The sequence below is a fragment of the Oculina patagonica genome, chromosome 6, assembly GCF_052425735.1.
Source record: "Oculina patagonica isolate OP01 chromosome 6, crgOcupat, whole genome shotgun sequence".
In the NCBI taxonomy this organism is placed as follows: Eukaryota; Metazoa; Cnidaria; class Anthozoa; order Scleractinia; family Oculinidae; genus Oculina; species Oculina patagonica.
In genome coordinates this window covers 9,887,673-9,903,812 of record NC_135763.1, presented here as the reverse complement: position 1 = coordinate 9,903,812, position 16,140 = coordinate 9,887,673, and the positions used below count along the sequence as shown (strand labels likewise).

The window sequence follows — 16,140 nt, the reverse complement described above, 5'->3', positions numbered from 1 at the left end:
GAATGCACACAACAGCTGTCCGCGTCCAAGATGGCGTCGAGAAAGGGATTAGGCCACGTGGTAAAGTATCCCAGACTCCTTTGCCAAGTCACCCTCACGACGAGGCCTCGAGGGAGAGGTTTTGCAGAAATGGCTGCGGATATAGCTTTGAAGTGCGTGTGTATAAAATTGTGCTAATTATGTGCTTTTTATACTCAATGTAACTTTATTTTAGTAGCCACGTTAAGTGAAAAACATTTCTCTTCCTTTTTCTGATTTCCAAATAGGATTGCGCCTGTGCTGGGAAGCAAAGAACGCGACGAACTTTTGGATCACGAGACTAACGATTTGAGCGCGAGCGACGAAGAGGTTAGAATTTGTTGAATTAGTAAATATAAAAATTTGTTGTGTTGTTAACGTACCATTTAAACTACTTGTAGACCTGGTTCATTGCTGATGTTAATCTTTTAATTGGTTATTTGTGGGTTGTTTAAAGCATGGTTTTCCACACGGTTAACTCGTATATTGCGCTTCTATCTTCATAAATGTACGTAAGCTTATAATTTTCGAACAAACCTGCAATTATGGCTTTTCATGGACTTTGTCCACGTGCGTTAAACCTGGTATTCTTTGTAGACGTTACTTTTGTAGACGGAAATGTTTGATATCGACATAACATAACTATAACATGAACATGTGGAAATTGAAAAATAAATCACTGTAAACTATCATGATGTAATTTGATACAGTCCAGTTAGCTTGTGTAGATTTTTTCCGGTTTCTCACGCATATTTTGATCATCCACTTGCCTCTAATGCATGGCTACTAGGGTTGAATCCCCCTTCCCCTGGCCAACAGTCTTGATGATTTTCCTCAAGTGTTTTGGAAATTTGTTTCCCCTGGTTTGCATTTCCATCACAGACAATAATGCTCTAGCCTAAGGGCCTGTTTACATGATTCCGGAATGACTTTCATTCCAGAATTAGTTAATTCTATTCCTATATATTTCGTTGTATCTGTTTACATGATAGCGAGCAAAAGTCAAGTCATTCCCGAACGAGTACATTCTGGAATGAATATGCTTGCGAAACCCACAAATGACCACTGCTCACCATTAGAGTTCTCAGTAGCTCAGTGGTTAGAGCGTCTGACTAGTGTACGGAAGGTTGTGGGTTTGAGTCCCATCTGTGAACAGAATTTTTTTCTGAGTTTTTTTCTCTCCACACATCTATCCATTATTATTTAATGAATTTTTTGTTTTGGAATGACATTTCATTCTGGTATCATGTAATTAACACAGAACGAATTTCGTTCCAAGATGAAATCCCATCTCATGAAACTAAATACAGAGGCCACAGTTTGAATTCACAGGGGGGAAAAGGTAAAAACATTTACTGTTCAGCCCAAAGAAGCAGCTCTATAGTCACATTGCTTGTTAAAATTGCAGATGTGGCCATTTATGGGCACAGCAACATGTTTGTGCGAAACATGCGGCATCTTCTTTTGATCTCGCCCAAAACATGTGCCACCTTTTTTTGATCTCACGCAAAAACCGTGCACATGAAAATGCCTTTGGTTGAACCAGTTGACTGTCATGTGAATGCAGAACAAACTTCATTCTGGAACAAAACTTGTCCGGAATGAAAGTCATTACAGAATCATGTAAACAGGTTCTTAGACAATTAGACTATGGATCAGAGTGTTCTTCGAGTAAATAGTCAATGAGACATTGCTGAGTTAACTATCACTCATAGAAAACGAGAGCTCTTAGTCTATTTGTTTTAGTAGGACTCGAAAGAATTGCAGTCCAAAAGCTACAATGTTATGTATGCTTGAGCTAAAAATCATGAAAAATTTTCCCCTCTGTGAGCAACGTGCGCATGATCATGATCTATCAGCAAATAGCAAAAAATGGAAGAACCAATCAGATTTGCAGATTTCTATTAGAACATGGCTAAGTTCCTACTAAAACCCCATTATATTACAAATCCCCCTTGAATCTCCAATAATTCCAACTTGTAATAAAGTGTGGGGGTACGGTTCAACCCCAGAGTCAAGGCAGTGATATGTGCGTTATATATTACACACTTTTGTAAGATAAGGGTGTAATTTGACTTTGTACAGGAACTAAAATTTGCTTATTAAGCAGGGAATTTCTGTTACTGGTATAAGAGATAGTACTTTACTCACAGGCCATGTCATTTCTACCCTTGAAACGAAAGTTCAGGACTTGCAATCAGCTATCAATAAGAGGTATTTATGTTACTGTTTCTCTTCTTTGTTACACAGAAAGATAGTGGAGATGAAGAGAAACATGACAAGCTCCTCAAGGATATCAAGTCATTATCATCCAGCGGAAAGAAAAAGTATGTCTGCTTCAATGATAAATCAAATACAATGCTTGCTGTTGACTGGTTAAGTGTTATAACTCAAAAGGCTGGCACTTTACTCATTTCCATAGCATGAAGTGGCTGGGTGTCCCCCCCCCTCCCCTGTGGGTGGGATGCTAGTTCATCCCAGTTTACTCCCCTTGTTTGCCAGGTTACCCTAATAAGGCTCTGGTTTCCATTAAATTATTTCAGTCAGAAATTACAGCTGTAGGTTTAGATCAGATTGAAAATTCCAAGGTTAATCCAAACAACTCAATAGTATAATGAAAAATATCAATATGTCTGTGTTTAAGATCATATTAAGATTTTTTCTTTCAGTCATGCAATATTTATCCTGCTAACATAATTAATCTGTTTCTTGACAGACAAAGGGCATCACAGCAAAGATCAGAGCCAAACAAGACAGTGTCAGAGTTTCATTTAAGCACTGTTAAAGGTATTGTCATGAACACTAACCAGATTACAAACTGAAGTTCCTTGAAGAAGGCTTTTCCATCTTATACTCTGTTTCCTAATGATTTTTAGTATTGTTGGACAATAACATGAGCTTTCACTAGCATTGGAAAGAATATTTCTTAATTAGCAAGATGTTGGTGTGTATCACTCCAAATGTTTTTCTTTTTCTTTTTTTTGCTCAGACGTAATTTAATCGCAATATTGTGCTCAAGCATTCATTTTAGTTATCCTCAGTCATATCAGTGCAGATTAGTACACAAACTCACATCCAACAACAACAATTTTTTAGAAAATCACTTTAGGTAGAATTTGTAAAACAAATTAACTAAACATCAAGTATTATGGTGAGAAGTATATTGCAATATAGATTTGGTTTCCATTCCTACAGATAGCAAACAACAAGTTGACTTGAATGATCTCATTGGATCTTTAAACAAGAGCAATGAATATGGCAATCTCAAGAAAAAACTGGTAAGAAAATCAACAGCTAATAAATGATCATAGTGCTAGTGTAGAGTTCTTTCTTACTTAAGAATGACAAAAGGAGGTTTACCAGCTGACATAGTGATTCAACAGTCCCTTTATATGGAGTTTCATACCAACTGACCAAGAGCCAGATTCTCCCAATAGTTCAACATTGCTCTATCCTTAGTTTGGGTGATTTTAGAGCAGTTTTCAATTGAGTGTCGTAAAACCAAAACCAAAGTAATTACTCTGGCCAATCACAAAGAACACAGACAATCCAGTAAACCAATCAAAACTTGAAGCAAATACATGTCGCCGGCGGAAAAACGTGCACGAGCGGGTCATGATTGGTTTTGGTTTTACTTCTGATTGGCTGAGAAAGTGGTGCGAGGATTTTAAACCAATCACAAAGCGTAGTAATGCAAAACCAAAGCAAACGCTAATTACTTTCGACACTCAAGTGAAAACCGCTCTAAAAAAAGTTTATGTTTAACAAAGTGGGGGATACAGTAGCCTAATGGTTAGCATGCTGCACTCAGAATCAGGTGGTCTGGGTTTGAGCACTGGCCAAGGCCATCTGAATTGTGATCTTGGTCAAGACTCTTCACTTCACTATAAATAGGTACTGGCAAATTTAATGCTAGGGGGTAACCCTGCGATGGACTAGCATCCCATCCAGAGAGGACAAAACACACCTAGTCTCTTTGTGCTAAAGACACTGGGATAAGCTTCAGTGGTGTGGATCACTTGGCTTGATGCATACTTATCCTTACCTTACCTTTTGTTTAATGAATACAAAACATGATGAATTGCATTTGTGCTACCTAAAATGCAAGTTGCACAGAGGTTGCATGATAATAGGAGTTGTATACAGTCATTGTAAGTTGTATGGACCAACATCTGTATTGTGCCAGAATCTGTTAAATACACACACTTTATATGCTGTATGCAGTTAGAATTCTCACTGCTGCTGTTATTACAATAGTTAATTAGTTTGTTCATTGCATTTTATTACAGGACAGTATGCAGAGAAATTCTGGCACCCTTGATGTTCCTTTGCCAAAACCAGAAGCCCAAAAAGTAAGTACCGTTAAAACCCGCAGATAAGCCGCACCTTTTTTCCAAATATTTTCGCTCGAAAGCGGGGGTGCGGCTTATCTGTGGGAACATTCGAAAAAGATGCCGTAAATTTTCGTTAACTGATGCTAATTTATGGAAAATTATGTAAATTAAAAAACAAAAAACTACAAGAGAGTACCGGTCATTGCTTTTGCAAGTTACCGGTATACTGTTTGCAGTGTCGACAATGGCCTATAACTTTAACAGTATTATTGATACTTTTACGAGCGAGAAAATATCACGAGTATTCACGAGTAAGATGGCCAATTGTTTCTTTCTCATTTTGCACTTTGATGAAAAATTTGTCGAACTGATTACGAAACTCTCTTTATGCAACATTTTTATCTCCAATAGATGGCTCCCAAATCTCTTTAATTTGTCAATATGATAGCCACGAAACCCGAACGCCTCCATCGCCATCTTGTTTTGCTTTATGTTCTCGCCCTAGTTCCATATTTCGCGTCCGATCAAATGCCTGGTTACTAAGCTACGAACGTTCTGCAAACGGAAGTTCTTGTTGTTGTCACAAAAATCTATGGAAAAACTGCGTTGAATGAAGAAATACCTGTCAACAAATGCCAGAAAAAGATCACCCATAATATGTCAAAGCTGGTTTTCATTATATTAAAGAGCTCAAATTGTGGGTAAGACTGAATTATTTTCTGTTTCAATGTTCATTGAGTTTACGTTCGATGAAGAAGACTTCCTAAAGACTCAACTTTGGATCTTTGACTCGACTTTGGATTTTCTTTGATTTACTTTCAAAAAAATTTTTTTCCAACATTTGAGTTGTTAAACTTAGGGTGCGGCTTATCTGCGGGTGCAGCTTTTACGCGGGTGTTTACGGTAAAATGACTCACTCATCCTCATCACGCCCAGTGGCATCTAAGCCCTCTACTTCATCCCGCCGAGCCGCTCTGTCCTGAGCTGATCTTGTGGCACTCTCCTATCCAATGCCAACACTCTTCATCTGTCCTAGTACCGTTCTTCTCCATGTTGTTCTTGGTTGCCCCCTTTTTCTTCTTCCCTCCGGCGTCCAGGTCAGGGCTGTTTTATTTAAAATAGGCAACTCACTTATCTGATAAGGGCGAAGTCAGAAATCAATTGATCCCAACAATATGTTGCGATGCACCCAGAGAATTAACATACATGTAACGTGATGCTGTTGAAGCTATTCCTGCTTCTATGATAATTATTTTAATTTTATTTTTTCCAGATTCAACGCACTGTTGCATATGGAGAAACCAAAAAGGATATTGAAAAGTGGACACCAACTGTGAAAAAGAACAGAGAGGTAACTAGGAATTCTGAACCAATATCATTGTAAAAACATTTTATTCTGTCAATTTTACCTCTTATCCTTAAGCGAGGTAGTGATTGTAAACATATGTTTTGATTTGTGTTTTAGGCTGAACATTTGTCATTTCCACTCAAACCCTATCAACCACCTGTGCCATCCGTGAGGGGAATATCTGTAAATTTCAAGGTAATGTGTTACAACAAGGGTGCTGTAAGAAATGTACACCTGCACCTCAGTGTTGGCTTAGTATGCAAGTTCTTTAATAGAGCAATGTCACGATATTTTCTGAAGAAAAACCTCAAAATAATAGTTGTGTTATGTAGAAAAACAACAAAGGAGTAATAAAAACGCAAAAATAACCAAGGATGGTTTCAACTGACGAAGATTAAGACGGATTATGAACGACAAACTTGACAAAACTTGCCAGTTTTTTCAAGATGGCTTGTCCATGACGTAGCTCCTTTAAATCTGTAATTTGTTTATAGGAATTAATTGTATTAAACAAATGGCTGTTAAGCCTAGCAGTTTTAGGCCTGTGGTGATCATTCTTTTGAAATCTGATACAATGCAGACATAAACTTTGCATTATGTTGAGTCGTTGAGTGCCTAGGTGTGTTCAGTCATGTTAGTTGGTTTTGTACTGTGTATCTAACTTTGTAGGTAGAGACTGTGTTTGATTCTAGTATCCCAGGCCAGAGCTTAGTCCAGTTTTAATAGCATGAATTAACTAGGAGTATTAATTTCCACTCTCCCCTGGATGGGATGATAGCCCATCGCAGGGTTACCCCCAGCAGTAAATTTGCCAGTACCAATTTATACACATTGGTGGATAGAGGCACTGTGAGAGTAAAGCGGTCTTGCCCAAGAACACAATGTAGATGAGCCTGGCCAAGGCTTGAACTCAGACCACTCAACCCAAAGTCCCATGTACTAACCATTAGGCCACTGCACCTCCTATCTAACTTCTAACATCATATTATATTGTTTGTTTTTTCCTATACGAGTTTGGTAAATGGTCATGAACTTTTCATCATTACAACTCTTGCAAGTATGCTTCAATATGAAGTTACCGTAGTTATTCGGGTATAAGGCGCGCGGTTTTTTCGAGAAAAAACTGTTTATCTGTGAGAAGTTTATGCCAAAATTGGGGTGTGTCTTATAGCCGAGTATTTTCACCCAACAAAATCTTAAGACCGCCAATTTACCGGAACTTACAGTTAAAACAAGAAAAACGAAAACACTTAATTAATGTTGGTTTTGACTTTAACAGTAAGATATAAGAAACAGCGAGTTTAAACGCAAAATTTATGACTGAAGTTTATTATCGCGTAAAAACGAGTTTAGTTACAGCTGTATAATGTATATGCCAGCATTTTGTTAAAATAGACAAATAAAATCAAGCACACTCATTTGAAACAAACCTTTCTAAGCGTGGAAAGTAGAAAATGACTTTAGAAGACAAGGAAAACACCAAAAAAAGCTTGAGAATCTTTCAAAACCACTCGATAAACAAAGTACGAAGCGATACAAAGCATGCTTGAGAACTTGGTAACCAAACTACAAACTCAGTGGTCACTGGGAACTACACCTGTCAGGTTACTAAGCAGCTAAGTTCGAAGCATAAACGATGGAAAGACGTTTAGTTTTTTAGCAGGAATTGTTACCTTTTTACTCGAAGATTGTACCAAGGAGTATGAACAACATTCAGAGATTCTGATTGTGTAAGAAGAACCGATATTAAATTGATCACCGCGTCTTTTCAACTCACCAACTCATGGTGCATCTTATAACCGAGTGTTTTCGGATATTTTCAGTTTGTGAACTTAGCATAACTAAGTTGCCAAGTTTGGCGTGCGTCTTATAACTGAGTGCCCCCTATAACCGAATAACTACGGTATGTGTAGTTTTTATTACAAAACTGTCTTTTGGGAGCTGGGGGCACTGCATTTGCTTATAAGGAGAGGTTTCTGGATGTTGCAGTTTTGTTGTTGGGTGTGGCATAAGGGCAGCCACCCCTTTTTACAGAGGGTTGCTCCCCTTATGCCCCATGCGACAACGACATGCTCATATTATAAACAGGTTGTTCTCTTTAAACCTTTAATCTTAGTATGTAAAATTTCTAAATTTCTCTATCTTTCAATGAAGGGTAGTGAGAGTAATGGCTCATTGTTTTGAATTTCTTGTTTAAGAAAGGTTAAAAGTGGGACAAGGGGGAACTGCAAACTGTTTGAGGAAGTAGAGAGTTAGAGATACCAGAGTTATTTTTACAGTAGATGAAATAAGACCAAATCCAAAGGAAATGTTTGTTTTTTTCTGAGATAAGGGAGGTAGATAGCACAGTCCTACTGTATTGATTTGAGCTTTTTGCATTTAGTCAGATGTGTTTACTATGGTATTAGAAATCTGTGTTAAATGTTAAATTTGATGAATACTGATTTGTGTGTTGCTGCATTCTATCACATTATTGATCAGCCCCGAACTCCATTGGAGGAAGAGGTTGCTGCAGTCTTGAGAGGAAGTGCTCATGTTCTTGAGCGGAGTAACAAGGAGCTTACAGAAGAAGAAGAGAAAGCACTACTGGCCATGGACTTGGAGGAGGTTAGGGAATACTTCCTTGTTATTAACCAAGGCTATACTGGGACAACATAACCCAAGGTCTTTCTGCATCTGTTACGGACCAAGTGAAGCAAGTTCCATACAGGAAAGATCAAGGGTGATATTCACCTAGTATTGTCCAGAATAAGTGAGACTTAATAAAAGCTAATTATATGGCTCACTTTGATGTATTGTTGCCTGCAATTGACCATCAAACCAGACATTAACATCACTCATAATGCCTATGGGCATCACAGAGAAATCTGACCCTGACTATCAGCCAATCACAGCATGCAAATGTCTTAACAAGCTCTAGCCATATAATAAATCAAAATATAGACCTGATCTAATTGAAGAAAAACATAGAATTATTTCACCAGATTCAGAGGTTTCTTCTCTTCGCTCCTTCAGTAAAAATTGAAATTCAGTATGGCCTACAATCAATCTTAGCTCTCTAACATGTAGGAGTGAAATGTTGAAATACCAACTTGGTGTAACGCCATGCGTTATTACTTACTAAGTTACATTTTTTCATTCTTCAGGCAAAGGAGAGGAGACATGAACTTCAGAAGCTGCGAGCGCTGCAGTCTTATTATGAAACAAAATGCCGCAGGATGAAGAAAATCAAAAGCAAAAAGTATGTTTCAAAGTGAACTTCCAGGTGTGTTGGAAGTTGTAGATTCATCACAATATAACAGGGGAGTAGTGATACTCTTCATGCTACTGTCCTGTGAAAAAAAAATATGCCTGAGTGCGACTTTAGTTCGCAACTTTACGAATTTGCTAACCAAGGTGGCCTTCCCTGTAAGCTTGGCGGTTTCTTTCTTTCTTTCTTTTTTTTTTTTTTTTAGCTTGGCGGTTTCTTGGATGTCTCCTCACCCTACCTACCATAGCTATTGCTGTAAATTGTCAATTCTGAGGAGGCTAATAAATGATTAATGCTTTAGCAAAATGTATTGTTGTTGCATCTTGATGATGAATATGTCTTTTTTGGAATTACCGTATGAGGTTTCTAAAGAAACTTATGAGTACAATTTGGCTCCTGAGAGATGCAATAACAGAAAGAAAATGGTGATCCAAAGAATGTTTTCATGATATGCTGTTATCTAAAAACTGACATTATAAGGTATTATAGCAATGGATAATGAGAAATAACTCTGAAATAGCTAAACTAGGGCGTGATATTTGCACTAGGTATCATCGGGTGAAAAGAAAAGCAGAGAAGCGTGCAGCTGGAAAGGTGGCAGGAGAAGATCAGAATGAAAATGCTGAGGAGACTTTAGAAAAAGCTGAGAGACTGCGAGCCATGGTGAGAATTTAGCTTTCATTTCGAACACTGCTGGGTTGTAAACTTTCCTGAACTCACAGGTCATTAGAAAGAAGCAATAAATATTAAGGACCTCAGTGGAAAAGGTGATGAAATGTCACATTCTCCCATGGATAATTGCACCAAATGTTTGAAAATGAATAGGGATAGTTCCTCTAAAGTGTTCTTCTAAATTTACAATTGAACTTGAACTTTTGTTGTTAGTTTTTCATGGAAGATCTACCAGTTGCCATAGTTTTTAAAGTGGAAAATATGTTTTTGTTGTTGTCTGTCCTTCATTGTAGGAACGTGTGTCTTTGAAGCATCGGAATACCTCTAAATGGGCAAAACACTTGATTGCTAAAGGAGGCAAGAATGCAGATGTAAGTTATTTCAATGTGTTTCACAACTAATTCTTTCCTTACAAACCTGACACTTTTGCCTTCTTTTATTCAAAATATTAGTGAATGTACTATGTTCAATTGGTTTGTTTTTGGCTTTTTGGCCCTTGCACTGAGAGTTGCCCCATTACAGTGAAACCTCGATTTAACGAACATTTATATAGCAAAATCCTCGATATAACGAGTGATATTCTTCGCCCCAGTAAAGGTAAAATATATGGAAAAGACCCTTGATATAACAAAACCTCAATATAGTGAACATATTTTACCGGTCCCTTTGCCCTTTGTTATATCAAGGTTCCACTGTACCTTACACCTGTTATTAGCCTGAACAAAGAACTGCTAAGTTTAGTTCATCAGATGCAGCTAAACGATTTCAAAAAATCTTTGCAACTGCCAGAGATTTGCTATGAAAACATTAGCATTTTAATATACAGTGTGGAAAATGCAAAATCGACCATTAAGACACTCTTCCCTTTATTTTGTCACCAATCATTGGGTGAAACTGTCTGAAGCAATGTTTTGTTCCACATCTTTAGGCAAAGAAATTAATACAGGAACAACTGCGTATCAGCCGAAACTTGACAGAGAAAACTGTGGAGTCAGAAAGTGATGAGGAAATGGAAACACCTGCGCAAGATGGAGGTTTAGAAGAAAATGCAGACACAGCAGACACATATGGCAATCTCTTAACCTCTGAGGACAATCCTTGGAAGTTAGACAAGAGTGGGACGCTTCAACAAGAGACCTCATCAAGCTTAGACAATGGTAATTTTTAAAGTTAATCAAAACTATATCAAAATTCTCGAACGTGATTGGTTATCAACAGCCCGATTTGAGCACTAATAGGACAGTGTACGCGCCATGCTTGTAATTGGACAGTGTAATAGGACAGTTTACGCGTCATGCCTGTGTAATTGGACAGTACGCGTCATTTTGCGCGCGCTGCTGTTGTGCATTTGGTTGAGTAAACTGTTATGTTTTTCAGTATTCACAAAGACTTCAAACCATTTCGCGGGTAAAGTTTGTTTGTTTCTCGAATTTTGTCATAGTTTTGATTAATTGGTAACAGGACTTAGTTTCGTCCAATTCTGTCTGTAATCATACTCGTGATTAAACAAATCGGACTCCCGCTTCGCGGTCGTCCGATTTTGTTAATCGCTCGTATGATTACAGACCGAATTGGACTCCACTCAGTCCTATTACCATTATTAACCACTTTTATGTCACTGAAAAGCAGTGGAAGGTGAATTGAACCTAGTATAAAAATAGTTTTGTGCACCAGAATCAATTGATGTGTAGGAGTAATACTAGAGGAAGCCTTCTTTCAATTTGCAATCATATGAAATTGTCCCTGAATTTTGTTGCGTGTAACCTTATTACAGATATAATTGAATCAAAGACAGCATCCTTGAGTATGATTGGTCCCCTATACATATATCCAATCAAGTGCTTTTCATCCCCACTCGCTTTCCTTACAATTTCTTAAGGGATTTTTTAATAATGAAACAAATTTAGGAATGCTTGTGAGAGTAGCTTTTTGGTTAGTACTGTACTTTCTTCACTCCCCAGCATCAAACATCGACTGTTGTGTTAACAGAAAAAGTGCATTTATTTGTTTATCTCTTTCAGATGCTTCAACCAAGCTCCATAGACTTATGCCAATCAGAACAGAGGAGGCAAGAGAGAATAATGATGAAGATTTAGAACACAGTGATGCTGGGGGAGAAGAAAGCGAGGATGAGTTTGAGTTACAACCAGTCATTCTCGCAGAGAAAACAACAAAGAAGTCAAAGAAACAAAAAGAAGTTGAAGGGAAAAAGAAGAAAAAACGAAAATCTGAAGGAGAAGTAGAAGTGACTGCAAAGAAAAGTAAAAAATCTGAAAAATCTAACAAAACAGACTCTAAAAAGACTGCTAAGGAAAGCAGAAAAGTAAGCAAGAAAAGGCTGAATTCTAAATCGAAAGACAAGATTAAAAGTCAAAATGTAACTGAGGACACTATTGCAGAAGAAACAGAAAACACTGCTTGGACAAATTCCAATGTTGACATTGGTGGAAACAGTGAAAAGAAAATTAGTCACAAAGAACAAAATGGTGTAGCAGTTTCAAAAGACATTCGCGTGGACCCAAAGAAAATTTTTAGAATTGAGGATCATGGCAATGAAGCTGAGGAAGGCGAAAGTGATTCTCTTCAACAAAAACGAATTGACATTCGAAAGGCATTTGCCAATGATGATGTTGTGGAAGAATTTGTGAAGGAGAAGAGTGAAATAGAAGATGCGTCTAAACCGAAGGATATAGATCTGAGTCTCCCAGGTTGGGGGTCCTGGGCAGGAGCAGGAATTAAACCATCGGAGAAAAAGAAGAAACTATTCACCAAGAAAGCAGACCCTGCCCCTCCCCGGAAAGACAAAGACTTGTCGCATGTGATTATCAGTGAGGAGAAGAGCAAGTTGTTTAGTAAAAATCAGGTAAGGAGTGATGTTTGTGAAATGTTAAAACCTTAGGAAACACACACACACACACGCATGCAGGCATTACAGACCTGTGTTCAAAGGCCAATTTTTCCTGTCAAGACTTGCATCCTGAATTTTTATACAAAAGTAAAGAGAAGACCCTGTGGGGTCACTCTAGTTACACTTGTTCCAGCTTCACTTCCAAAGTAACCGCTCACTGTCATAATCGAGGAATTTACAACTTCTACACCAGTGAAAATTTAACCTTGAGTTTACCTGTGGATCAAATTGTGATCCTTGAAGGTGGATACATAGCAAGTGACATGTTACAAGGGCAACATAACAGCATTTATACCATGCCATAGAAAATACAGTCAATCAGAATACAGGAAAGCCGTTGTATATTCGACGGTATTCCAACCCAACCTTCCCATCGTGCGCTGCGATCTTATTCTAGATGAAATTTAGTGAGCGTATTTTCTATGGCATGGTATAAAATAGTTACACAACACTTTCTTGTGGTATACTATGGAATATCCCACGAGTCACTTGTATTTTCTTGGTATACACACGAGCCTAAAGGCTCGTGTGTATACCAAGAAAATACAAGTGACTCGTGGGATATTCCATAGTATACCACTTGAAAGCGTTGCATAACTAGTATATACATGTGCAAGAGAAAGAAGCACTGAGGTGTTGCAGTGGCACGTCCCATCATGGCACTATGGGACATATCCCTGCTACATTTTCTGTTTCTGCCATCAGTACCTTCACGATTATGTGGAGAAGGACAGTGAAGCCTGAACCCCAGGGGGGGGGTACTCCGGCTTGTTAATGACGGGGATGATCGAAGGATTTTTTGGGGTTTGAAATTTTCGATTCTGGTTTTTTTTGGGGTTGGAAAATTTGGCAAGTATTTTTTTGGGTGACTTGATTTAGATAGGGGATTTTTGGGGTATTAAAGACAAGATAAAGTGTCTTGGCGCGGCCTTGGCGTATTTATGGTATGATGAATAAACAAACACGAGCGTTCTTTGTGTTATGTTATTGCCCCTCCTGGCAATTTAGGGGAAATTTGACAAGGGATTTTTTGAGGGTTATTTTTGGTCCAGGGATTTTTTTGGGTAATGTCGGAAGACTTAGGGATTTTTTTGGGTCCTGAGTTTTGCCTCCATTCGATCATCCCCGTCATTTACAAGCCGGAGTACCCCCCCCCCCCCCTGGGGCCTGAACTTCCCATTTCCCGTACCTTTTTCTCCCGGTATTCATCCCTTCCTAAGGGGTTCTAGCCTCTCATTGCAAAATTGTGCACAATTCTCCAATTTCTCCTAGTTCCCGCCATCCTGGGAACCGCGCTTTCCACCTTCTAATCTCCCGCCCCCTCTACCGTCCCTGAACACGATAATCGCATAGTTTATCTAGTTCTTCTTATTCGTTCTAAAAAGGTTAAAAAAAGTTTCAAGTCGATTATTGTTGTGGACTAAATAGTTTTATCCCGTCTGTCTTTCTGCAGGTTTCTTCTGTACCACACCCATACGGCAGTCACGTGCAATTTGAACGGAGCATGCGCAATCCTGTTGGAAAACACTGGAACACAGGCACAACTGTCAATCAATTGACAAAACCACGTGTCGAGACCCTGATTGGTACGATTATAGAACCAATCAAAGCGACCAAAGAAATCAAGCGGAGCAAACCGGAAGACAGGAAAAACAAGAAGATGGGAAAAGAGTCCTCGGGAATTACAATTCATAGTTGACAAGCGTGCTCTTACTAACTGCTGCTTTGTGATGCAAATTGTTAATAAAACCCTTCAACTTTGAACATATTTTTTTGTTTAACTGTCTAGTCCCAAGTAGTTATTTTCCGATTTAGCAGCTCTTTCCTATCGCAACTTTCAGAGTTTGCTACATCCAGGAAGCTAAAACGAGAGCCATATTTGGGCAGATCCATTAAGGCTAAATTAAAGATGTTTTAAGAGGAATGAAATGCAGACTTATTGATAAGAATTAATACTACATCAAAACAGAGCAAAAAGCCGTTGATTCCTTTGCAATAAGAGTTGTCTAAAACAATTATATAATAAGAACATTTTGATACAACCTGTTGTGTATGTATTGCCACTGTTTCCGTGAGATTTTATCCTGCGGGAGCTTGCTCCATAATATAGTACATACGAGGGAGCATTTTCAAGTTTGCCCAGTTTGCTGTGGGATCTTGCTCCCAAATATTTGACCGGTTTAATATCGTGAAGCATTTTGCGGGGTGGAAATTCTGCGCCCGAGGATAAATTATACCATGAAATGTTGGTACATACGGAGGAGCTTTGCTCCAGCAGCGTACCCCTGGGACATGACCCGAGAGCAAAACCCCTCGTGTGTATCGGCCTTAAACTTTTGGCTCATCCTCGGTGTAAGAACCTGTGAAACTCACCGTTGACGTAAAACAAAGAACGAACAAAGCAACAAAGAGCGTCAAAAACAATACAGAGCAGGAAAACAAAAGCTCCAAAACAAAGAAAAATATCACAGGCTACAGGTTCTTACACCGAGGTAAACCCAAACTTTTGGAACTTGATAATCGTTACCTTTCTTTCAAATTCTAAGTTTTGGTTGTGAAAAATTTGCTGTTGAAGTGCAATCCCGATTTTGCAAATAAGCGTTTGTTTTAAACGCGCTTTTATCCCTTGAAAATGTAACAAAATGAACATCGCAAAAAAGTTGCAAAAATTTCCAGTAATAATGTAGCTAGCCCGTGTACAGCAGCTCAACTCCCCCGATTTTTATTGGACTGTACTCCGACTGTGAAGCAGCTTTAACTTGACTCGTTTGAAATGAAGATACTCTGTGGATACCAATTTAACGAACAACTGAAAGAAGGTGCAATTTATTAATTTTTGTTTATAACAAGTACATTTCAGAGTAAGGGAAATGATTTAGGATCGGAGCTGACTCGTCCCCAGTCGTCTCCCTTCAATTTAGGATCGGAGCTGTCGAGCTGACTCGTCCCCAGTCGTCTGTCTGTCTCTCCCTTCGGTCTCGTTTTAATAGTGAGAGAAAGACGACTGGGGACGAGTCAAGATCCGGAGCATCAGTGATCCAAGATCACCATTCTCGTCCCCATAGCCCTTTCGTTTCTCTTAGCCGACTTGGCACGAGAAAACGGAGGGCTCTGGGGACATAGGATTTTTGAATTAATTCGAATTTTTTTTGATTGGCTGTTTGGAACAAAGAATTCCTAAACGGAAGTCAAAAACGTAAGGACTCTCTCATACATTCTTTTGAAACGTCATGACTGCATACATGAAGACCGGAAGTCCTAGAATCTAGGACTGGAAATTCTGTGTCCCCAGAGCCCTTCGTTTCCTCGTGCCAAGGCCCAGCCGGCTAAGAGAAACGAAAGGGCTATGGGGACGAGAATGCAAGATCACTCGAATCATGGTGCGTCACCTAGGTTTGTGTGGAAGAGCGAAAAAAGCGGGCGAGCGAGAGCCTGGAACAGGCTATACCATAGGCGTACGGGCCGGGGGGGGCAGGGGGGGCTGCAGCCCCCCCAAATTTTGGGCAACTCAGATTTTTTTGGGCAGCAAGAGAAATTTGGGCAAAGCCAGTTTTTTAAGAAGTTTTTTCTTCGAAGGGATAGATTATTCACACAAGACAGTGATTGCTTA

At 38.9% G+C, this 16,140-nt stretch overlaps 1 protein-coding gene across 1 annotated transcript; it reads left to right on the top strand.

The window, feature by feature from the left end:
- Positions 1-15: 15 nt before the first annotated feature.
- Positions 16-14,294, top strand: LOC144659003 (U3 small nucleolar RNA-associated protein 14 homolog A-like). Its single transcript, XM_078519532.1, has 15 exons — positions 16-152; positions 267-348; positions 2,269-2,345; positions 2,735-2,805; positions 3,214-3,296; positions 4,308-4,370; positions 5,626-5,703; positions 5,818-5,895; positions 8,182-8,307; positions 8,847-8,941; positions 9,499-9,613; positions 9,916-9,993; positions 10,551-10,779; positions 11,644-12,485; positions 13,984-14,294. Exons 1-15 carry the CDS (start codon positions 31-33, stop codon positions 14,227-14,229), a joined length of 2,385 nt encoding a protein of 794 aa, XP_078375658.1. The 5' UTR covers positions 16-30; the 3' UTR covers positions 14,230-14,294.
- Positions 14,295-16,140: the final 1,846 nt, after the last annotated feature.